The sequence below is a fragment of the Molothrus ater genome, chromosome 2 (genome assembly GCF_012460135.2).
Source record: "Molothrus ater isolate BHLD 08-10-18 breed brown headed cowbird chromosome 2, BPBGC_Mater_1.1, whole genome shotgun sequence".
Taxonomy (NCBI): Eukaryota; Metazoa; Chordata; class Aves; order Passeriformes; family Icteridae; genus Molothrus; species Molothrus ater.
Genome location: NC_050479.2, coordinates 111,950,945 through 111,974,828, shown reverse-complemented (window position 1 = coordinate 111,974,828; position 23,884 = coordinate 111,950,945). Strand labels below are relative to the sequence as shown.

General features: G+C 39.6%; 1 protein-coding gene across 3 annotated transcripts in view; it reads right to left on the bottom strand.

Moving 5' to 3' along the window:
* Positions 1-625: 625 nt before the first annotated feature.
* The window catches only part of POU2F1 (POU class 2 homeobox 1), a 101,942-nt gene continuing 78,683 nt past the window's right edge, over positions 626-23,884 (bottom strand). For 2 of the 3 annotated variants that reach the window (XM_054514101.1, XM_036392753.2), the window contains exons 7-16: positions 23,662-23,788; positions 16,537-16,631; positions 14,118-14,291; positions 10,281-10,422; positions 8,025-8,170; positions 7,355-7,534; positions 4,452-4,557; positions 3,683-4,028; positions 2,838-2,926; positions 626-1,663 (exon numbers count right to left, since the gene is read on the bottom strand). In XM_054514101.1, the coding sequence (XP_054370076.1) occupies positions 1,353-1,663; positions 2,838-2,926; positions 3,683-4,028; positions 4,452-4,557; positions 7,355-7,534; positions 8,025-8,170; positions 10,281-10,422; positions 14,118-14,291; positions 16,537-16,631; positions 23,662-23,788 (1,716 nt within the window). In that variant the 3' untranslated portion in view covers positions 626-1,352. The remainder of the gene's footprint in view (positions 1,664-2,837; positions 2,927-3,682; positions 4,029-4,451; positions 4,558-7,354; positions 7,535-8,024; positions 8,171-10,280; positions 10,423-14,117; positions 14,292-16,536; positions 16,632-23,661; positions 23,789-23,884) is intronic. The other variant, XM_036392759.2, reaches the window with a different exon arrangement.

The window sequence follows — 23,884 nt, the reverse complement described above, 5'->3', positions numbered from 1 at the left end:
CTTTTGCAGCCAGAAGCACTTTTTGTTTCACTAGGAAGCTCTTCTAAATAGTGTTGGAAGCATCAGACAAGGAATATTGCTATGAATGGGGAGAATGTGACCTTCTGAAATCCAGTACCAACTCACCTAGAGGGTATCTAGGACTCTAGATGCTGCTTTACATGCTGCCAATTAGCCTGGGTCATGATGGTTTTTAAATATTTGTGTGTGCTTTTGCACAGCAAAACGATATCTATGGAACAGAAGAGCCATCAGTATTGTCACACAATCCACACTCGGGAGGTCACATCCCACTCTCTGAAGTGAAAGGAACCAAGCACACGAAGCTAAGAGCAGAATTTGGCTGTTTTGTCTAAATATTTGAGAGGAGAAGAATGGCAGTTGGGAGCAAATTCCTACCTCTGCTTACAAAGCAGAGACCAGCCTGGAAGTTTGCACACAATGATCTCTGCTGCTGCACTGAGCTTCCTGCACAAATGATGAACATAAATTCTTCTGACCCCTATAAGTAGGCATTAGACAAATTCAAGGATGAGGAGACTGTTCAGAACATTTCCAGAAGATTAGGATAGAAAGTCTATTTGTGCTCCATTCTTCCTCTCCACCCCCCCACCCTCCCCCCATGGTGTGGGAGCTCGCTGAAAATAATCCAGGAGCAAAAGACAAATGCGTCCAAACTATATATATAAAAATAATAATAATAATAATCATAATAATAATAATAGAGATACACCAGTAATACAGGCCTGCCTAAATTGTACCAGTTAAGAAAGGAACCCCCAACATGATTGATACGATTATAAACACCTTGTATGACATAATGGCCTGTACAACAGACCTATAAAATGATAATTAAAAAAGAAAGATATTTAGACCAAAAAAACCAAGAAATCCCCTTCCTATGTTTGAACTGATAACCCACCTTAACTTGTCATTGTGACTGCTGGAAATGATAAGTAGTCCTTTCACTTTTTTTGTGTTTTTGCGGTTTTTAGGTTTTTTTGTGGTTTTTTTTTTTTTTTTACATTTTTGGTTAGAAAGTTCTCCGATCCATGAAGCGATCCTGAAAAGACAGTGTTTATTATAAAATTAGGCAAATGTCTGTCCCAGCTTTAAATCCTTCCTGTTTTGCTTTTGTTTTTTTTTTTTCTCCTTTTTTTTTTGGTTTTTTTTTTTGTTTTGTTTTGTTTTTTTAAATATTTTTCCTTCTCTCTCTCTCTTTCTCTCTCTCTCTCTCTTGTCCCCAGCAACACGGTGAGAGGATGCCCATGGCATTTTCAGTCCATCGACCGGGCTGGCAGCCGATCCCAGCGCACAGTGACCCAGGCTGCTGGAGCAGAGCCCAGCCCGGCTCACTGTGCCTTGGAGGCAGTAGTGGTGGTGGACGTGGCCCCGCTGGCAGAGGCCACTGTGAGGAGAGAGTTCTGGATGGACTCGGCTGAGGTGGAGGTGGCGTGAAGGCTGGCGACTGGTCCAGAGGCCCCTGCGGAGGCTGCAGCTGCAGAGACCAAGCTAACTGGGTTGCTGGTGAGCAGAGAAAGGTTCTGAGGGTTCAGGAACAGAGGGGCAGTGACGATGTTAGGGGTACCTCCAGCATTGGCAAACACCAAGTTTCCAGTTGCATCCAGTGATGTTATTGGAAGAGAGCCACCGGATGCAAGAGCTAAAAATAGGGAAAGTTGAGCAGGGAGGAGATAACATTAGCAGTAAGCAACAATGCAAAATGTGCCTAAAAGCAAGGGGTCTCTGCATTTGCCTTTCTCTGATGTGTGTGCTCTCTAAATCACTTGTTTGCGTTTTTTTTTTTTTTCCAAATAACCATCAGACAAGATCTTGCAGATACTAAAACAAATCTTTCATTTGCTGCTAAACTAATTCCACTGTGCCTTTCTTCAGCTCTTCTAGCACAATATTGGTCTATGTTTTCTGCCACAGAGAGGCTGTGCACCCAGGCAACTTACACTGGGAAGGGTTGAGATGAGGGTTCACATGAAATGACAGCTATCACAAGATGGAGAAGGTCATGTAACCTTGAGCGTAACATTTTAAATGTTGACATATAACCAACCACGGTTACAACTTACTCTCATGGGTCTACAGCGTTCAGTCTGCCTTAGATTATGATCTCCTAAATTTATCTGTGACACTTTATGAAATGGTTCTTTCTTGCAACCTAGAAACAAGATTTGTTCAGCTAGTTTAGAGGATATTTGAACACACAGGTTTTACCTAGCTCTTTAGACACTTGTACTATCCAGTTTTTATGGGTGGCAAACTATGAACAACTCTTGCTGAAGCCAGCCAGTGGTAACTTTTGGCTTTGTGTACTTCCAGAACAAATAAATATATCCTCTTCTGAATGTGGATTTATGTATTTCAAGTTCTACGTAAGGATTTTAGGAGGCAGGATGTTTCTTTTCTAATACATATGAAGACATGAATTCAGGATCAAGACTTGCTCAGAACTGCCCTTCCAAGAGACCTCAGAATGGTGGAAGTCTGCTGAAGCAGACTACAAAAGAGCTATAAAAAGTAAATCTCTAACCTGCTAAAGATAGAGGCCAATAAGGCAAGGACAAAAAAAATAAATTCCAGATTATATTCAGCATCTTAAATGCCTCCTTTAAATCATACACAGCTCTGATTCCCTACCTGAAGTTGTACCTGCTCCTATCTCTGTGACCCACAAAATGTATTTGCACATTTAATTTTGTAAAGCCTTTACTCCTACACAATTTATGCCCAGTGCTGAGGAGTCAGTGCTCTCTGGTAGACAAAACCAGAGCGCATAAACTGAAGTTGTGTGATGGAGATGCATTAAAAGGAACACTACTGACCTTGAATAGTTGCCAGTGTACTGTTGCTCATCAGGGCCGGGCTGAGAGCACCACCTAATGTCCCTGGATTGAGACTGAGTAAGGCACCTCTGCAGCAAGATCATGGAAGAAGTGGGAAAGAGAAAGAGTGTTACTTTTAAGAAAAGGTTGTCACTGTTCAAATGTACACCATCATATTTTTAAAAAAGGGGGAAGGGCAAGGAGGGAGAAAATACCAGAGATCAAGGGCTATTTTTGGATTATTTTACTTTTAACTCCATGAGGGGTTCATGACATGCCCAAAGTACAAGCACTGTAAATACATTACTTGCATTGATTGTTGGTGTAAAATATTCTTGTAAAGTATTTGGGGAAAACTGTTAATCGTTAGAGAACTATCATCCTCTCCCAAATGCAGATAAGAAATATGTAAATCAAGAGAAATTAAAGAAACATCTATCTGAGCAACATTTCTAAAACTGTAACTTCAACAATACACCAATTTGCATTTTTCAGAACTTGCTCATGATGGAGAAATGAATACAGAGGTGTAAAGTGGGTCTAGGCTATCTCTCCATTTTACAATTAATAGGGCAGATTCTGTAGTTCAGTGGTAAGTTAGTTTTTAAGTGAAGCTCTGCAGTAGGATGAATGATTTATCAAACAACATCACTGCAACACAGCTTTTTCACCTTTAAAATGAGCACGGTATTTGTGTACTGCGATGGGAATGGTCCACTGCCATCTATGAGTAAACCTTCAGAATCTGAGATAATGACAGCCATACAAAAAAGCAATTTATCCTAAGAATTTCCCTTCACTCTTCCGTCACCTCACCTAAAAGGGTGTGCAAAATGCATCCTTACCCAGCTGCAAACTGCGAGGATGCCATCAAGCCTGGGTTTAGTCCTGCTGCAGCAGCCATGGCAGCGAGACTTGCATTTGCAGGCAACTGTGCAGCTCCTTGTAAGGCGGCCGCTGCCGCCGTTTGCAACCCTGATGCCGTTACCATCACCTGGCTGGTCCCGAGAGGGGAGGACAAGGGGGTGGAGGTTGTCTGTGTTGTGCTGGTCTCACTGGCACTGGAGGCCTCGGAAGTGGAGGCTGAGGCAGAAGGGGAAGGGCTCGGGGAGGGTGATGTCACTGCTGAAGAAGCTGGAGGTGCTGTTGAAATCACTGTTGCCGTGTTGTTGGAGGTGGTTTCTGTTGTGCCTGGAAGAATGGTTGTGGTCAGATCAGTACAAAACAGGGATACAAGACAACAGAAACCCCTGCCCACCTGATCTCAACTGCATGTCCAGCTGGAAGGGGCACAAGCACACATTTCTGTAGAAGCAAGAAGCACGAAGAGTTCAAATGAAAAAATGAAATGACACTTCCCAGTGAGGGGGGGGCTAAGGAGCTCCAGAAGCCAGCAATGAAATACAGTATATTTTGTTTCAGCACTACCTGTGATTTTATTCCTGGAAAAGTCAACTCAGTGGTCACAAAAACTGAAGCTTCTTAGTGCAGCAACAAGGAACGATGACAGGAATGTCCTGGGATACCAGGGACCAATAGTGAATGACTCCTTTAAGAATTCAAAAGGCACAGACGCTAGGGGTTGATGTGGTGGCAGCCGAGATCAGCCCTTACCTGTGACTGACAGACTGGTGACAGCAGGACTGGCCAGAGGGAGCACGGGGTTGACAGTCAGGGTTGTAGCTGCACTGCTAGTCACAAGGCTTGGCGTGGTTGCCACCTGGAGGTCAAAAACGAATAAAACTGCTCAGCTGCTCAATGACAGTAACACACTAGACCTGGATTGTTTTCTTTCCACCCTCAGCTGAGGAAGTTATCAGCGAAAAACGCTGCATATAAACTAATTTTTTGTAATTTGGTTACTTTATCACTCAATGAAACAATCATAGCATCTTCTCTAATTACCAGCAATATATTTATTCCTAATAATTCAGTATTTGAAAGCAGATAGACCCCTATCCATACTGTCTCAAGACTGCAAGTTAGCCTTCTCTGCCACCCCACAAAGACAGCACCTTGTTTTAATAGAGACACTCTTACAAACAGAGTTACAAAATATATTATTTCTACTTATTTTTTCTTGTTTAAACATCTTTTCAGCTCCAAATCTCTTTCTCTGATAAAATTATGTAAATGCCCCAGCATTAACAAAGGTATTTAGAGTAGTGTGTTTATATGGAGAAGCAGAATAACATGTCACTTTTATTCAACCAAACTATAAACTTTACTTTGATAAGCTTCCTTGTGCCAGAGGAAGGATCTCTGAATTTTAAAACATACAAATGGACTTTTCAATTGTGGATGGCTTATTACAAGAAAGCTACAATAAACTGAAGACGTTACAGATAAACACCAAAGATTTAAGGCTGGAGAAACTAGCTTATGAGGAAAAATGAAATACAAGGAAAGGACTTTTTATGGACAAGAAATGGTGTCCAACAGTAATATTTGAAGGCTGTTATACATCAATGAGAGAAATGAATCCTTTAGAATTGCCCAAGAGAACATAGCCAAGGATATAGGCTAAACATTCCTCCTTTCCACTCTCTTACCTTAAGTCTATTATCAGAGAAATATCTCTCCTGCCTCTTAGAGGGAGTCAAATGCTTCACGCATTTTAAACAAGACTGGGGCAACTGGGACAGATCTGAAAGCTTTCTGCCCATCTCAAATAGCGTATGAAATTAAGAGGAGCTGGATGCACAGTACACCTCCCACTAATGCAGCCCAGCCACCACATCTGTCATCTGTCCAGCAAGCAGTTAAGGCCAAGGTCACCATCCCTATTTCAGGGCAGAGAATGACCTGGAATTAATACAGCTCACCCCCGTGGTTACAGTGAGTGACTCCAGCCAATGCAAAAGGAAGCTGCCCCCAAAAGGAGCCTTTCCCTCCAATCCTGCTGTAGAGCCCTCGCCCTCGTGCAGCCAGGCTGCAAGTCACACTGGTTATCTAACCATACTGAAAATTCATCATTGTTCTCACATGGCTAATTTGCAGTCAAACTACTAAAGTAAGCCCAAGCATCCTGTGGACACAATCTCCTGAGCTGACACAAGGAATCCACAAAGCACACAGGCAGTGAAGGCTGGTGGCAGCAGGGCTGGAGCATCCATTTGAGTAACAGCACAGGCTTAAGAGAGGCTTAGAATGAGTGAAAACACTAGTGAAACTTCACTGATGAAAGGGAGACTGTGGTTAACACCTCTATTTCTTACATACAATGGCAGATTATAGCAACAGGAAAATTTCCCCAGGAAAGCTCCTTTAAGTTGCAGTCTGAGGGAACTTGCACAGTTACTTAAACATACTATCATAAATCTCACTAGATTCTGCTCTGGTGGCAAGGCATGCAACCTTGCTTGGCAACTGGGCAAAAAAAAACCCCAAACCAAAATAACAATAAAAAGGACTAAGTACACTTAACACAGCCCTTCCCCTGAAACAAAAGGTTGCATGCACACACCCTGAGACAAGGATGAGGGGAGAGAATAACACATCACCAAAATTAATGGTTTAATGAAGTACTGGAAGATATTAGCTACTACGGTGATGAGGGTGGAATAAATACTACAAAAGGACAGCTACAGGCTACATAAATTCCACCACATTCCTATTAGCATAGCTACTATGAAATCTAATAGCTACTGTTTCTATTTATGAAAACAGACCTCCATGGACATTGGTAGCAAAGGTGCTGAAGGAACCTTGATGCATGTGTTTTGTTACTCTTATTTTCATGAAGTTTGTGTTTACCTGAGGTAAATACAAGTGTGGGAAATTAATTACATGAGTATTAGCTAAACTGCTCTTCTATTCCATGCCTTTCTTTTACATAAATCATTCCTGACTAGAAGTAACAACAATGGTATCGCTGGATTTGTGTGACCTAAGTCTCCAAATGATACAGAATCAAAGATGGGTAAGATTGAAGGGACCACAGTGGGTCTCTTGGTCCAACCTCCCTGCAGGGTCAGTCCTAGAGCACATGGCACAGAATTGAATCCAGATGGTTCTTGAGTATCTCCAGTGAGGGAGACTCCACAGCCTCTCTGGGCAACCTGTTCCAGTGCATGACACATTTTACTGCTGCTCATTCACTGACCAGAGCTGCTAAAATAAGAGGTGGTGGGGAGAGCTATTAAGCACTTAAAAAAAATTACTATTATTTTATTTTAAAAAAATTGGGTAAAAGAAGGAAAGTCCAGATATAAATTGGAGGCATTATCTGAAGTAAATTCAAAGCAATAACCCCAAGTGCAAATTTAGTAGTCAGAATATTTGTTCATGAGCTGACTAAATAAAACACTCTTACTGAAGGCCTGACTAGTGCCTGATTTGTAAGCATTATCCCTCTTAGACAGTATTCAGGTGGAACACTCAAAATGCCAGTAAAACATAAATATGTGAGAACAAGTCTGCTGTACAAAGAAGGTGCAGCACGTGCAGCTTCCACAGTGAGCACAGCAGAACTACCTCCATCAGTGATCTTTGTCAACACAGTTCTTGACTCTTACCAGTGAGGTTGGACAAGGGAAAATTGCTTTGATGGGCGAGCTGCTGGTTCCACCACTGCTGGGTGGGTTGATCCTTTTCTCCTTCTGGCGCCGGTTACAGAACCAAACGCGGATCACCTCCTTCTCCATGTTTAGCTGGTCAGCTATCATGGCGATCTCATCCGAGGTAGGCTTTTGGTTCTGACAAAAGAAAATGGGATTTGAAAAGCTCTGAAATTACCTCCTGAAGTTTTGCATCATAGCTTCTTCTCCAGAAATCTGAATTGGTGATTTAGATCCAGAATCTGGTCAGTGGTACTGTAGAGACAAACCACAGTAGATGCTTCTGTCCTCCATCTAAAAACCTCAAATTATGTGTGCTTAGACTATTGCCTCATTTATCCATCCTCATGAAGGGTACTGTTTAAACCTATGTCTGGGTATACTGGAATGCAAAATCACACAGCCTGTGAAGTGCAAGAACCAGTGAGTTTTTCTGAGGGGGTTTGTGCTTGTTTTTAAAGTGAAACAGATGTTGATGCACGTTTCTTGGCAAGGCTTTTGTATTCCCCTTGTCTAGTACTAGCACTTTCCTAAACACCACAGTAATGGGTTCACTCTAAGGCATATAATTGTTAAGCGAAATTTCTCCATGTTTTCATAGGCTGAGCAGAGCAGCAGGAGCACTGACCTCCAGGAAACTCTTCTCTAAGGCCACACGTATGTTGGTCTCTATGCTGGTGCGTTTCTTCCTCCTACGGTTCAAGCCTTCGATCCCTTGCCCTGGAGAATTCAGGGCACTTGGGCTGGAGAGAGTTGAATCAGATGAGAGGTTTTCTGAAAAAGAAGAAAGTAGTAAAAATCAGGAGATTTCATCTGAATGCAGTGCAGTCTAATGCAAGTGTTCTTCACCTGTGCAAGATATGTTAAGACCTGTTCTGTATCTATTCCAAATACATAGAGGTTCATGAAGATCACATGCATTAATCATTGTATTTACAAATTGCAACATATACCTGAAACTAAAAAGCTACAAATAAGCCCAGAGGATGCCCTCTGCTCCTGTATGCTACCACAGCATCCCTTTTATAGTACCTATACGGAGTTTGTCTCCCATATCTCATTCTACTCCCCACTGACTCACTGCAAGCCCCAGTTTAAAGGAAAAAGGAGCACTTGATATCCATGAGCCATAGTCACAGGCAGTTCTGAAAAAAGTCTGAGGAGCCTGAAATTTCTTTTACCCACTCGACAAAACACTTGAGGAAGAGAAGTCCATAACCAGCTCCAGAGTGTTCAGTCTCTTCTCTCTGGACATCTTAGGAGACACTCAGGGCTACCAACCACTCCACACAGCAAGCAGCTCTCCCTTCTTAACTTTACCAGGGCTCTTAACCCCTAATCCTGTCTTTTCTGGCTTCACAGAGGAGCAAAGAGAGAACATTTAACCCCACTTTGCAGCAGGAAGAGCAATCTAACCAAATGGTAAGTTTCAGCAGGGAATTTAAACAAAATTATTAATTGTGGCTGGAGTTCCTTCATTGCACTGGGGTTTGTGGGTGATAAGCAGGTGTCAAAGATCATAATGCCCATGATTATTCTGATAGACTCAAATGGGGAAGTATTTTCTAGATTTTTTTAAATAGTAATGGCACCTGTAAATGTGTGGAAACTCTTCCTCATACTGAAAATTTCACTGAGAACCAGCTGAGTTCCATGGCAATAAATTCTGGAACCACTGGTATGCTTCTCCTGCCTACTTTTACCTAAAAGTAAAACAGAAGCTTCTAAGGTCACCTGAATCTTTCTTCCAAAGATTTTCATGGAACTGAGTCAGAGTCAAAGACAATGGCTTGCAGGATGTGAAGAACCACGACACTGTTCACTCAACTTCACAGAGACAACTACAAGTATTTCTTCAGGCCAGCAGGAAAAATAACCCTTATGACACTCTTGCAGCACTGGACTCATCCAATGTTGCTGGAAGGTTTGGGGATCACTGTCCTGTGAACTTGAGCACTCAGTGTGGAGGTATTTATGTTTTCTATCACAGACCTACAACACCTAATGATAATTCCTGTCAGCACAACAGAATGACACTTCCTTTTCTCAATGCAGGACAAATTTTCAACACTGCGTGAAATTACTTTCAAAATTTCAGAGAATGCTGTAGGTGCCAGCATAAAGCCCTCTCCATTTTGGTAAAAATAGGAAGGCACACACCATCCCTGCCACCTGCTTAACATATCCTGCTTAACAGTTTTATGCTATGCACAATTGCATACTTGGAAGAAAAATCTGGCTGACAGTACTCTCAAATACTTTCTCTTTTAACACCTAGGGCCACCACACAAGCTCCTTTTGCTGGTAGGAAATAAAAAAAAAAGAACACTACCAACACTGGCATAGTGAATAACTTGTATCCCAGGAAAAAAACCTAATATGGGAGGGAAAAAGCAAAACCTAACCCACAAAAAAATCTTCCTACTGGGAAAAATATTATTTATCTGAACCACTGGAGAGAGATAAAAGGAATGCACACAGGGGTATGGAAGGAGATGGATGCAATAAGCTCTGCCTACTGAAACAACAAATCATGCAACGCTCCCTTTACTACACATCTGAAAAAGAAAGCTAGAAGAGGATTAGAAGTTATATGCATTAACATACACAAAGGAGGAAAACCATGACACATATTGTACCTCATCCCATGCAATGGTTCAGCTGTCTAGAGAACACACTTCTGAAAGTTCATACTGGAACTATTTTGGATGCATACAGGCACATGGAAAGGGAACTGTGGACCCTTATTTCTACACCCTCATTTGTCCCATGGGCAGCTACAAAGGCTGGTAGCTTCATAAAACCATAAGGGCACAAACGAAGCAGCTTTTCAGGATCCTACTGATTTTGGTAGGCTGGTGAAGAAATACACAGACTCATTCACCTGCATCATTGAGCCACTTTTCCAGAAGTGGCTTTAACTTGCACATGTTCTTAAAGCTGAGGTTCAAGGCTTCAAAGCGAGAGATGGTAGTTTGGCTGAAGTCATTTCCATAGAGTTTGCCCATAGCGAGCCCAACATCACCCTGGACAAAGAAAGAGAAAAAAGGGATTCACTGACATAGGCACTTCCAAAGCAAGGAATCCTGTCACATTCTGGTGTTCTCTTAGTGACACCACTGCTGTGTGGGATTTCAGTTTCACAGAGGCTTTCTCAGCGCTACCAAGATTCATGCTAAAGCAATAATCATAAAGAAATGTCAAACCTCAGTCAGTTTAACCTTGCAACTCTTTCCAGGAAATCCCTGAAGCTTTGTCTTCTTAGCATTATCACTGAGCAGCACATTCCACTGAATGTTAACTTGTAATTTTTTTCTTAGTTTTTTAAAATAAGTAAAGGCCAAATCTGCTCCCAAAGAGAGCTTAAGTTTTTCTGCATATTTCACACTGGAAGTTCAAATAAGCAGAAATGCAATGAATTTACTTCCCCAAATTTGTAGAAAATACTCAGGACAAGATGTCTGCAAACATACATCACATTTAAATAGATGAAGAAATATTCTTATCTGAACTGCAAGTATCTTCTGAGGTTCAAACCAAATTTCTCCCCAATAGATACAAATTTCAAAGCAGACAAGAAGTTGAACCATTTCAAGTAATGATTAACTGCAGTCTTGACTATCATTACCCATCTGCCAGAAAGCTATCCAGGAGATTTACAGGCAGATTATCATCTCTTTACATCTGTTATTGCTTTTTAAACTCAGTTTTAGCTAGCTATTCTGCTAGCAGACATTCTGCTTATCCTAATATTTATGTACATATTATATTGCTATGTAAGTATACACTTGGAAAGTGGTGTTTAAAAAAAAAGAAATCAATCCATTCTTGATTGTGGCCATTAAAAACACCATAGTATTTTCATGCTTTGCTTTAAAGCTGGAAGATCTTGCCCTTTGGGAAAAAAACCCCATATTTCAAGTATACTATTTCTAAAGCAGCTTTATTTAGATTTTTACGTTTTTAAGCACAAAGTATGAGAAGTGTGGAAGAAGAGGCTGAAAAGCTGGAGCACAGTTAGTGGAGTTTAATTGCAAATGGGTTAGTTGGACTGGGCATAAAGCTTGCTTTTCTCTGAGGTCAGCTCCACAACCACAGCTGGGTATGAGTACACTGACAGCATGCAGAGTGGCCACACACAAGCCAGGAAGAAAACAACCTTTGGGAAGCTTAGTAAATTGTGCAGGTTGAGCAAAGAAAACAATTTCCTTCCTAGAAAAGGACTAGAACAATTGGTTTGTGTGCCCTTCAATCAGAGGAAACATGTGGGAACACACATTTATGCCTCTACTTATATGCCAGGATTCTGTGCATTTTAAAACTCATAAATCATTCCAAGAGGAGTAGCGTGGATGCTCTTCTAGGTTTATGAAGAAGAAAACCTGGCTATGTAAACCATTTTAGAGATAAGTTGATTTATGTCTTGGCAGGAAAGAGTTATGAAATTTGCTCCAGTCCCCCAACTAAATTTAATTCTGGACTTATGTTGTTCTTACAAACATTTGCCTTCTGATTTAAAATGAATAGTTAACCATTTCCTTGTCAATGCCAAAAGGTGGCAGCATTTCAGCTGTAGGCAAAGGAATTTACATATTGGGATGAGAATTTTATATATTGGGATGGCCCACAGATAGGATGGAACAGAGTATAAAGGCACTGAATACACATCTGATCGACTCTGTAGGCTGACTGAAGCTCTGGTAATGAACTGCAACTGATTATAAGGTACATCATTGTTGTGTGTACTGGTCTGTTAAGAAGCTCAGATGGTCTAGCACAGAGGCAATACCTTTCACAGAATAAAAATAACATTGTCCAAAATGTTCACTCACGTCTCTTGAATCTGTACTGAGCAATTAGTCCCAGGCCTGAAATGATGCTAAGGTGCAGTTTGCTCATTGTGTCCCTGTACGTCAAACATGGAGGTATTTTTAAGGAAAACAAACAAAGGGATTTAAATGCATCACCCACATTTCAGGGTGGGAGAAGAAGCAGAACTGCTGAAATTCAAAACCTGTTTTATTGTTCACACAACAGAATGTAGTAAGTGATTAGTTTGCAATGCAAACTGAATCTTACAATTATTTTTGAAAGGCAGGGGTGGGATGAGTCTGAAAAAGCTTACAGTACTGCTGGAAATAAATTTCTTTTATCCTCTGAAAGGCAGTCTATTTATCCAACTATAGGAAACCAAAGTAATCAGGGTCTCTAATTATCATCCAATTATGCAATTAGGTTAAAGTTATTAGAACGGCCTAATTACACACATACAAACTCAGAGCAGGATAGGAATGACTGAATGCAATTTTATCACATTCTCAAGATTCCCCTTTTTTAATCTGAAAAGCAAATACTGAAATGTAAGCCTGAGCAGTTGTGCTCATTTTTCCTCACCATGAAAATTCATAACCAGGTCAATAAAGAAAGGTTAACACATAGCTTAAAAAGTCTAGTTGAGCTTTTATAATCATCTCACAGCAGGGCAGATTAAACATAATAATGAGAGATCTACACGAACCTCCTCTGTCAGGCTATAGGGAAGCTATTGTATTTTACCCTATTCTGTGCTGCTCTATTCGAGCTTTTGTGTGTGTCCATCACTTGTATTTCTGTGCCTCCCTCTAGTGGAAAGAAGGGAGGGAAGGAGACACACATGCCAGCAAAATGCACTTCATTTGACTAAGAACATTCTGTTCTTGACTTATAATTAAGATGCTGCCAGGAACTCTCATTATCAACTTTGATTTTTCAATTTAGGACTTTGCCAGAAAAATAAATCTGACTTCAGCACATACTTTCAGCTAGAGTAGATTTACTTATTCTATTCCATCACACATGTTGGACTGACTGCTCTGAGCTTGGACTTTTAAATACTTTGATTTTTGCATGCTCTTTCTTCTAGTAAAATCAAGCTTATGCTTAACCATGGACTCCTGCCAAAACTAATTGTTTACCTGGGGAGATATTTTAATTTTGCAGGGGGGAAAATAATTTTGATATTAATAAGAAAGGACTCTTGGAACCAAGTTCCTTTCAACAGAATAATGGAACATATAAATGCACTTTGTACTTTTAATTGTGGTCTTCATTCAACCACCTTCACTATGTTCAAGATTATTTTTCTTCTGCTCTACGGGTATTTCTGAGCTTTTAAACAAACCAAAACAAACCACAATTCCAGTTCACCCTTGTAAGGAGAAAACTTCAAAGGTGACAGTCCTTTCAGGTTTTGTTTAGGAACCTTAGCAAAAGCATTAAATACAGAAATCATTGATGTTTAATAGGAAAATGCGCTTGAGAGATAAAAACCCTTTGACATCCAAAGCAACTGCACAGATGTGATACACTTTTTAAACACACAGAGCAGTTAATTGTACTGTATGATTTTTGCAACTTTGTACTTCTGAAGGCAGCTTTAAAGTGCTTTGTCCCATTCATGTCACATTCCATGGAATGAATAGTGCACATGCAATGACATCTGGAGCTGGTAAATGCACGTTTTCCCCTGCTGGGAAAATGGCTATGCTTTAAAACCAACAGGGAAGTAAGATGGATGTATGGCTTTTTCTGTTATTTCTTAGAAATCCCCCACATAAAGGCCAGAGCATAACCCTATTTAAGCAGGTTCTCCTAGGAAATGATGGAATTGCAGTCTCCCCCCAGACTTGAAAGATGAGACCTCAGGTTCCACACTGGCAGGCACTAAGGTACGCAGTCTCACCTGAGTGAATCCAAGTTTGATCCGTCTTTGTTTGAAAGTCTTGGCAAACTGCTCAAGCTCCTCAAGGTCACTGGGCTCCTCCAAGCTGGGAGTGTCGATTCGCTTTGGTGTTGACTGGCTCTGTGGAAGTGGCTGAATGGGGGTCGCTGCTATTGTGCGTGTTGGGGTTGCTGGCTATTGAGACAGCAAGGAAAGGATGAAAATCAGACTTAAGAGGATAATCAACAGAAATTAAATCCCTAAAAGCTATGTGATGTTCTTCTGAGAGAGGTCAGTGGATTGGACATTTCCTGAAATCTGGAATTTCCTCCATTTATTAACATTCCTCTCCAGAACAAGCAAATACAATCCAGAAAACTACAATAGTATCACAGGCTTTTAATGGTTCTGTCATAAGAGATGTTCAATGGTAACCAACAACTTTCACTTGCTGCAGAACCTGCTCAAAGAAAGGCTGAACACTCTCTACTTGGTATACTTCTATCACTTATAGACACTTTGGCATTCATCCCTTTTGAAAAAAATTAAAATTGAATCTACTGGTCTTGTGAGGTGGCAGATTGACATCAGGCCAAAAGATGCAAATCCCCTATTTAATCCTGGAAGAGTGAGCACATGAAGATGCAGCAAACATGGTAAGTTTCCTCCAATGCCATCTCTTGTGACTGACTCAACTGTTCAGGAAGATAAGACTAGATTTACCTCTAACCCTTTGACAGTTGCAACAATAAAATGAACATACCGCTGACACAAGAAATTAAGCAAAGGCAATCTGCAGAAAAACATTCATTTTAGGTCACACTTCTTCTATATAAAGGGTAATTTTCTAGGAAATCTGTGGAAGGTTCACTCTTCCTGAACATTGGCATACTAAAGCATTTTGCGATGCAACTACAATAAATATCTGAAAAAAATTATCACCTTGGAAAATGTTCACAGGTGAACAAAATATATTTAGATCTGGTATTGCACAGTTCAGGCTTTATGTGCCACAAGAACACTGGAAACATGTTTTGAGAGCATAGCTCTACCTCCTTACATGCCATGATCAGGTGAAATGCAGAGACAAATCATCTACTCCAGTTAAATTCTAGTCAGTTTTGCTGGGGCTCTTCAGTAAAGGTGACTTCATGCCTCTGTGTCCTACACCCAGTTCTGAAACTCTGGACTCCTTCAGGGCAAACAAGAACAGCCTCAAGTCCAGGCAGCACTAGAGTATTATGCAAAGTCTATGCAAAGGTTTAGAAAAGGCTCTTCTAAAAGAAATGGCCTACATATAGCTCAGTCTTTACGTAACTGCTTATGCTGTTTTCCTTCTGGGTTAGTGCAGTGTTTTGCAGTGCACAGCAGATGGTAGAGGGAGGTCAAGATCTATAATTCTATTACTTGAGAAATAATGTAATCATATATGATCTTTCTAGAATTGCAGATACACGTGTCACACTTAAAGGTTTTTAATATTTTTTATTTATATTAATCATAGTGGGTAATTACTGCAATATGTCTTCACTGATTTCACCCACTTTACATAATTTATTCTTTCTTAGTGGTTTTAATTTTTTTTTAAAATCAAAGAATAATCTTTAGTGTGGAATCATCCTGCAAGCTGAGGTATGAGCTAGAGGTGAGACAAATTCCATTTTCCACATGGTGCATGAAAACTACTAGAGGTGGTATAATAGAAAATGTAGTTTTCTAAGACTCTGATAGACTCAGGCACCTTATTGCAGACTAGAAAATTCTTGTATGTAACCGAGGTGGCAGGAAGATACTGTGTGATATTACATGGTATTTGAGAAACAGCATGCAGCCATGAAACTGAACTGCACAGTAAAACCCAGAGTCAAGCACAACTAAATTTGCAGGCACATGCAACCTTAAAATTGCTTTTCTTATAGTCTGAAAACTTAATCACAGAGCTCTAATATTTTAATATACATCTGTCAGAATATTTGAATATTTCATTTCTAACAATCTCTTCAGTTTCATAGATGCTAACTGATAAGACTGGCAATGACTTAGCAGTGATTGCAAAATAACCACACTAAATTAAAGATAGATTACCACTGCAATCTTCAGAAAGAGGCTTGTCAGTGAACCCCTTTTGGAGCTTTTGAGGGAGCTCACACCTTGCTCCTCTGAATTTTCAAGAAAACCTTACAGGAATCAAACGATGCTCTAGTGCCATTAACTCAAGGTACCAATCATGAAAATTTCCAGCTAAAAATCCACTTTAGAACGTTAAAGCCTGAAAGAGGCACATTGAGGTAGGAGCTACAAATGCACTGTTATAGCTAGAAAGACAAATGCACGGTTAGAGCTACAACATCTATTCAGGTAACTAATACAAAGGGTCCATTCACTTGCCATAGTTTAAATCCCCTCAAAGCAAGTCAAGAAGTGTAGGGAAAAGCCTGACCTGCGAGGCAAGGGTGATGCTTGGCTGAGACTGCAGGAGGTTGGCTTGGCTTTGCTGAGGTAGTTGCGTTAAGAGATTCTGCGCTTGCAGGAGACCTGCCGAGAGAAAATGGTTTGTCATTCAAAAACACTAAAACATGAAATGAGGTAAAACAAGGCTCTTGCCAAATGATGGAAAGTTTAAAAAAAATTGAGATGTGAGCTTCTGTTTCATCAATGCATAGATATGTTCAGTCTTTTGGAGTTTTCAGTCCAAAATCCCCTTGCATTTCCCTGAAGTGTAAGTGGTGATGGAAGGGAAAGAGGGAGAAGTGTGTGTAAGTGTCCTCTGCAGAAAGAGTTGGTAATGATCTAGGTCATCCCAGTTCTGTGTGCAGGAATCATTTACTGCTCCTTTCAGCATGCAGAGTTTGGATACACCTCTTCTGGTAACCAAGAGTTGACCACGAATTGTGGAGCCATATAAAATACTGAACACTAATGAGATCAAATTCACCAACGGAATACTAATTAAAATCACAAATTTGGCTTCTTGATCATCCTCCTTCCTCTCCAAACCACCCCATGCCAGCTGCCTAACAAGAAAGAAGCTTTCTGGCAGACTTAAGCAGACCACACCAGAAGACACAACGAGCCTAGATAACTCCCATCTGGGTCAAAAAAAGTAGGAATCTTTTGGAAAAGTAAATGGAATTAAAGTTTAGGTAAGATAACTGAACACTGCTCAATTTTAACAAATAGAATAAACACTACAATGAATATAGGAAAACCCTGCTACTATGGAAAAGTGCCAACATCAAAGAACAGATGTAACTGGTAGAACCAGTATGTATAATATGCTGTCAATCTACAAATAAATTCCCTTACAGTCCACTAATTGTACAGTTTATTAAATCTCTGAGGAAACTAAGATACATGCCTGCATCTTTATATAATTTAACTAGAAATTATCAATTTTTTTTCATTTCTAATGCAAAAATGTATCTATTTTAAGGGACAGAATCTTGACAGAAATATACCTACAGTTAGTCAAATCACTCAATATTACTGTGAAAAATGCTAACTGTTATTTTTTACGTACCACCTGGCTACAACTATCAATTTCCACTATAATAATTAAGAACCCAACTAATTAAACTTCAATATACCTAGTCCCTAAAACCCAGGGGGAACAACAGATGGATGTACTGCTATGCCACCATCAATTATGTAGCACTTAAATTCAACATCATCAGCTGCCTGATCTACCTCTTAGCAGAATAAAGGCAGGGGAAACAGAATTTAGGACTTGATAAATACCAAGTGAAGAACTGGATGTTTTGTGCAAGGTTAAGGCCATAAGAGACATGGGAAGAGGGATTACTATGGTTAAGAAGGAGAAAATGTATCCTCAGTAAGGGATACACGAGCATAGAAGAATTATCATCTGACAGCAATACTTGATTTTTGTTTAACAAAGAGCGGAATATGTATTTTAAACAATCTTGTTGCTATCAAGATGCTCAGGACCTACAGAATACAGCCAGCTGCTTATGTAACATTACAGCACACCACACACAACAATGTAAGTTTGCTCTGCAGCACATAATCAACGTGTTCCAGCTGTGCTGTTGAAAAACCACAGTGAGGGAACAGAGCTGCTCAAGGAACTTCCAAGACAGCCACCTACTACAGCCACACACTGCTTTTTACAGTGCAAATATTTGTTCACTTGAAAGATGATTTTAGCTGCCCAAATCTAAATATTAATTAGTAAACAGTCACCTCTAAGTGCAGAGTTTTTTACCTTAATTCAATGATAGTGAATTTTAAACTGACAGCTTGAAAGAGAAAGGGGCAAACCCATCACACTGTCACTACAGAGGGGCTGTAAACAAGCAAATGAAAACCAGGCAGCCAACAGTGATGACATTTGAGTTCTACTCCACTGGTAACACCATCGATTACAAGTTACTGACTTGTCTTATGACTGCAATCAGAGTAATTAGGACTGGCCTTTTGTGACTTTCTGTCCCCAGAGAAATCCTAGAGGATGTTTTTCTGGCATTAACAATTTTGCTAAAGAGCACAGGATGACTACACTCTTCCTAATTTTATTCTCACTCACATGGTCTGAAGTAACTATAATGGAATAACCAGTACAAAATAATCTGAACACGTTTAATCTACTCTGTTTTTACATAATTTTATCCTATGTAAGAGGTGCTGACACAAGGTGTCACAGGCAGAAACTGGAGATAGAACAAGTCAATTCAACCTGTGGCAGACTGAAGGGGATGGGGAAAGCAGCTGGAATATTTTGGAAATGTGTCTCTCCCCCTGATCACAGCCTTTTCAGGCACACACTTTGGGCACTCCTTGGCTCTCAAGGGTGGGCAGCTGCAATTGTGCTCTTTTAAGACATGACTTGAACCAGGTCTGAGCTTCTCCTTCATTACTTTTCTGAGAAGAAATCACTGAGGTCCAAAATAACTTCAGTGACTGAACTTACAGAGCACATAGTACTGCCTTTTCTAAGTAAACACACATCTTTTAGGCACCTGCTGAGATCCTGGCATTTCAAACACTGCTGTTTCCTTAAAGACTCATATTGCCACCAATACTGCTTAACATCTTTATTATCAAGAAGACTGATGGGACAAAATCTATTCTCAGCAGGTCTGTGGATAATACCAAAGATGGGGAAGTGGCCAACAGGCCAGAAGCCAGGGTCTAGACTAGCTGGACAAACAGGTGCATAACAGGATGGAACAGGTAAGTGAGCTGGTTTTTTTAGCCTGATGAGAAGGTGAGATCCTACTGCTTTCTTCAAAGATAGAAATGGACTATGCTCGAGGGTACGCTGTCATGAGATTCGATGGCTATCAGAACATGGAAAACTCCAACTAGATAGAGGAAAACAATTTTAATTTTTTTTACCATGACAGCAGTCAACTCTCGGGGCAGGTACTTGAGAATGTTGCAGAAACTCCTTTCTGGGACATGTTCAATTCAACTGGCTGAGGTGCTGAATAGCTGCTGTAATTGGACCTGCTTTGAACAACTCTACCTGGTCTCTAGAGGTCCCTTCCAACCCACATGATTTTTTTGAACCTATAAAAGCTGCTATTGTATACTTTACATAGGTCATATTCCTAACACTCTGTCCTGGGTTTTAAGAGTCTAGTGGTATTATTGCATTAAATATGGCACACAAATCACCTGTGTGGCACTCTAAAAGAATGACTGCATGGATGCAGATAAGGATCTATGCAGAAGTATAATAGTTTAGAGTCTTTTCTTTTTTAATAGTTATAGTAAATGGATCTATTGTCATTCAGGATTTTTCCTGTAATGTCTAAGAGCAGCATGAATAATGGTCCAAGCCAAAAAATTCTTCCTGCCAGCCAAGAGTCCCTTAGGAGTGATCTGGCGTTCAGTTCTATCTAAAATTAAACAAAAGATAAAACAAACATTCAAGCACAGACTTTTTCAGCATAATTTTTTAAAAGTTGGCCCAGAAGCATAATGCATAATTCATCTCAAACTGATCTCCCAAAAGAGTGAATTTTTTCATGTAAGAACTTGACTGCTTTATCTCTGCCAAAGCTGTTCATCCTCTCACTGGAAGTTAGCTTGCAAGACAAAGCCATTACAAGGACTTCCACATGAGTGAGGTCTCAAAGTCTGTATAACACATATGAAAGAAGAAAACAGGATAGGATTTGGCTCAGGCAACTTTACGATAAAAAAAAATCATAATGGCAGTCTTTAATAATAAATAGTAATAACTTGAGACTAGGTAGATCCAGTTTCAATGTTTATAGTTAATTAGTAGCTTGTCTTCCACATTTTCATTTCTGGATATTTTCCTAGTACTACTTCTAAATCTCACTGTGCACAGTCTTCACTTAGATCTCAACAACTCCTGTTTGCAAGATTAATTTATATTAAACACAGCACCATTTCCCCTTCCATTCAGATTTTTACTGATACGGTTTGTATTAGCAATATCTCACAAGCAAAAAGGTGAACAGTCACCTGATGAGGGTAATATTTTTAAGAAGCAGCTCTAATTGTAGTAAGGGATGTGAAATTGATTATTTTAGAGACAGCTCTATTAGATACAAGAGCAGATACAAGAGATATAAAGGTATTACAAGGCGCTACATTCCTGCTGGTGACTTTAACAATAATATGAACAACAGTTGCTCTGAATAAGAAAATGCTCCAAATTTCTATTTCCATTCAATCTTCTCCATATCTGCTGAGGCTTGAAACAATTCTTTCAGTTATGATGCTATCAATTACCAGCCATGAAAAATGGGAACTTTAAAATTTGTTTCGTATAAGCCCCTAAATAGCCAGAAATCATGTGGAAAAGGAAGGTGACTACATTAGACATACGGCAGTGGATTTATGGGGAAAATTTCCTATCTGCTGCTGGGAGCTATAACGTGTGTGTTGAAGAAAGATAGTAGAATAACATCCTGATTATTGATTAATATTTTAGGTATTGAATTTCCTAAATTTTTTCAAAAGATAGAAATGGACTATGCTCGAGGGTACACTGTAATGAGATTCGATGGCTATCAGAACATGGAAAACTCCAACTAGATATAGGAAAACAATTTTAATTTTTAATTTTATTTTAATTTTAATTTTTAATTTAATTTTTATTTTAATTTTTTTTTTACCATGACAGCAGTTAACTCTTGGGGCAGGTACTTGGATCTCAGCTCACGATGTTCAACCCCTTCAACAATCTAAATACAATTGCTGATAACTGAATTTCTCTGTACCCTTTGCCTCTTCAAGTAAAACATTTTTCTTCACCAAATGTTTACATCTTCTACAACCTTGTTTAGATACACAATTCTTCACTTATTTCCCTCAAAACTCTTCTCCTTTAAAAACAGTGTTTCTCATTTACATGACTACGTGGCATACACAAAATATGTAGCATAGTCTGTAAAGCAAGAAATTTCTTCCAGAATACATAATCTATACACAAATTTGAATTTTTATGTTCATTATTAAATGAGTACATATATAAAGCTCCATGCCATACCAATGCAGCATCAAAAAAAAAAAAAACAACCAAAAACAAATGCCATTGGTTTTGAAGAAAATTCTATGCTAGTTTCTTTAGAATATTTATTATTTTATGAAGCTGACTAATGGAGCAATAGGACACAAACAACATGGAAAAGTCAGATGCAACAGGAAATAACAAAATAAAAATACACACTTTCTCAATCTTTCTCATAAATAATAATGTACTGTTTGAGATCTTCTAACAATAACTATGAAACACTGCAAAAAAAACATATCAAAAAGTGATATAAGGGGTATTACGACATACATGTTGCTTTATCATTGAGTGCTCATAAAGAAAATGAGATCTATTCAAGCATTTCAGTTTGGAAGGTTGTCACACACTAATGGCCTATGGTCAGAATTCAGCATATAAATCTTCCTACATTTTTGAGCTATTCAGTTGTCCAGGCTGCACATTACCAGTAAAACATGATGTCTCTACCTACACTGCGTCACTGATGACAGCAATATGCAGCTCTTAAATTGTAGTGAAGAAATGATTTTTCAGAGATGGCCTCTGGAAAAGGTACTATGAAAATCTCATCTAGTACTTATTCTACTTCAGAAGATTTTAACCAAACAAGAAAGCCTTCCCTTCTATAATTCAAACAACTCATTTTGGGGAACTAATACAATGTGCTTCTCTTAGTTTTCCTCTCTGTAAAGCATCTTCAAAGGTATTTTATAAAACCAGCAGAATTTAGCTGAAAAATGTAGGCAGACAACAATACCAATGAGTTTTTCAAAACAATGTTTTTGTGCTTGCTGTTTTCTTAAAAGAATTTATTTAAAGAAAACCTCCAAGCACCTATTTTGAAGAATTCTTGAACTAAATTTTAGTGGTTTGATTTCTTCCAGTAGAGTATGTTAAGTTTACAAGTTCTGCTTCATTTTAAGAAAGCAGTACATCACTAAATGCTCTCGTGAATAGCCTTTCAGCCATTTTCTTCCAGTGCTGGTATAAAATCTCTCCTAAATCAAGTCCTATTAAAAGGAAGGTAATTTTGACTAACCCTTTATTCAAATGTGAGAGCATTCAGACAGTAAGAGCCCTTCAGCGTAATGGAAAGCCAGTTCTATCCAAGTCATAGTATGTAAGAAGGAATGATGCATGAAAAAATTGAAAGGAACAGGAAAAAAATGAGGTGCAAAGAGCTGCTTTATAGGACAGCCAGAATCTGCGGGACTCTTCAAGCATAACAGGATTTGCCTTCTGAGCAAGAATCTTTGGATTACCAGACCTGAACAACTGAGTAGAGTTCATGTAGAAGAGAAAGGGGGAAAAAAAGGCCATTGGAGTATATCAGCATAAGAAGCCATGGCTAAATGCACTTTCCGTGGGCATCAACAAATGGGGTGCAATCAGCACCATGATGCATTGCAGCCTGAACACATCAGTCCTCAGAACAAAGCTACTGTGCAACAACTTAACTGCTCTGACACAGCACCACCTACCACTGCCTCGTCTGTCTTTGGCATGTAAGTCATACCCAGGGCATTGCCAAAATATTATTATAACAGCTGTTACACAAACCCAGCATTCTAGCTCTTTTCCCAAGGTGTTAATTATTAGTTCAGTTTATGACAAAATTCATTGTATGCTCTTTAGGCTTAAGTACTTTTCCAGACTCCCACAAGGACTTTTGATTTTGTAATCTTTTCCCAGTCTGTCCTGCCTTTGACCGAGATAGAGTTAATTTTCTTCTTAATAGCTGGTACAGTGCTGTGATCTGGATTTTGGATGAAAACAATGTTGAATCCACACTGATATTTTAGTTATTGCCAAGCAGTATTTAGAGTCAAGGAGGAATTTTCAGCTTCTCACAAATCTCACCAGCAAGCAGGCTGGGAGGGGACAGAGCCATGACAGCTGACCCAAACTGGCCAAAAGGATATTACACACCACCCAGTCTCATACTCAGGATATAAACCTAGGGGGGAAAAGCTGGCTGGGAGCAGGCTGAGCACTGGTATGAACCACATGAGTTTCACTTTTTCCCCCAAAAAATGTTGTGTATGATTTGCTTTTGTGGCAAGGAGCACTTACCCTGCTGCCCCTGCGGCGTTTGTGAGATGATGAACTGTGCTGGCTGCAAGTTGGTTGTTGGATGCACCAACACAAACTGTTGCAGGTTGAGATTCTGCTGCTGAAGCTGCTGCAAGTGCTGCAAATCCTTAAGGAAACGGGAAGGGGAAAAAAAAAAAGAAGACCAAAAAAACCAGGGAAAAAAAAAAAAGAAAAAAAAAGAGAGAAGACAAAAAAAGAAAAA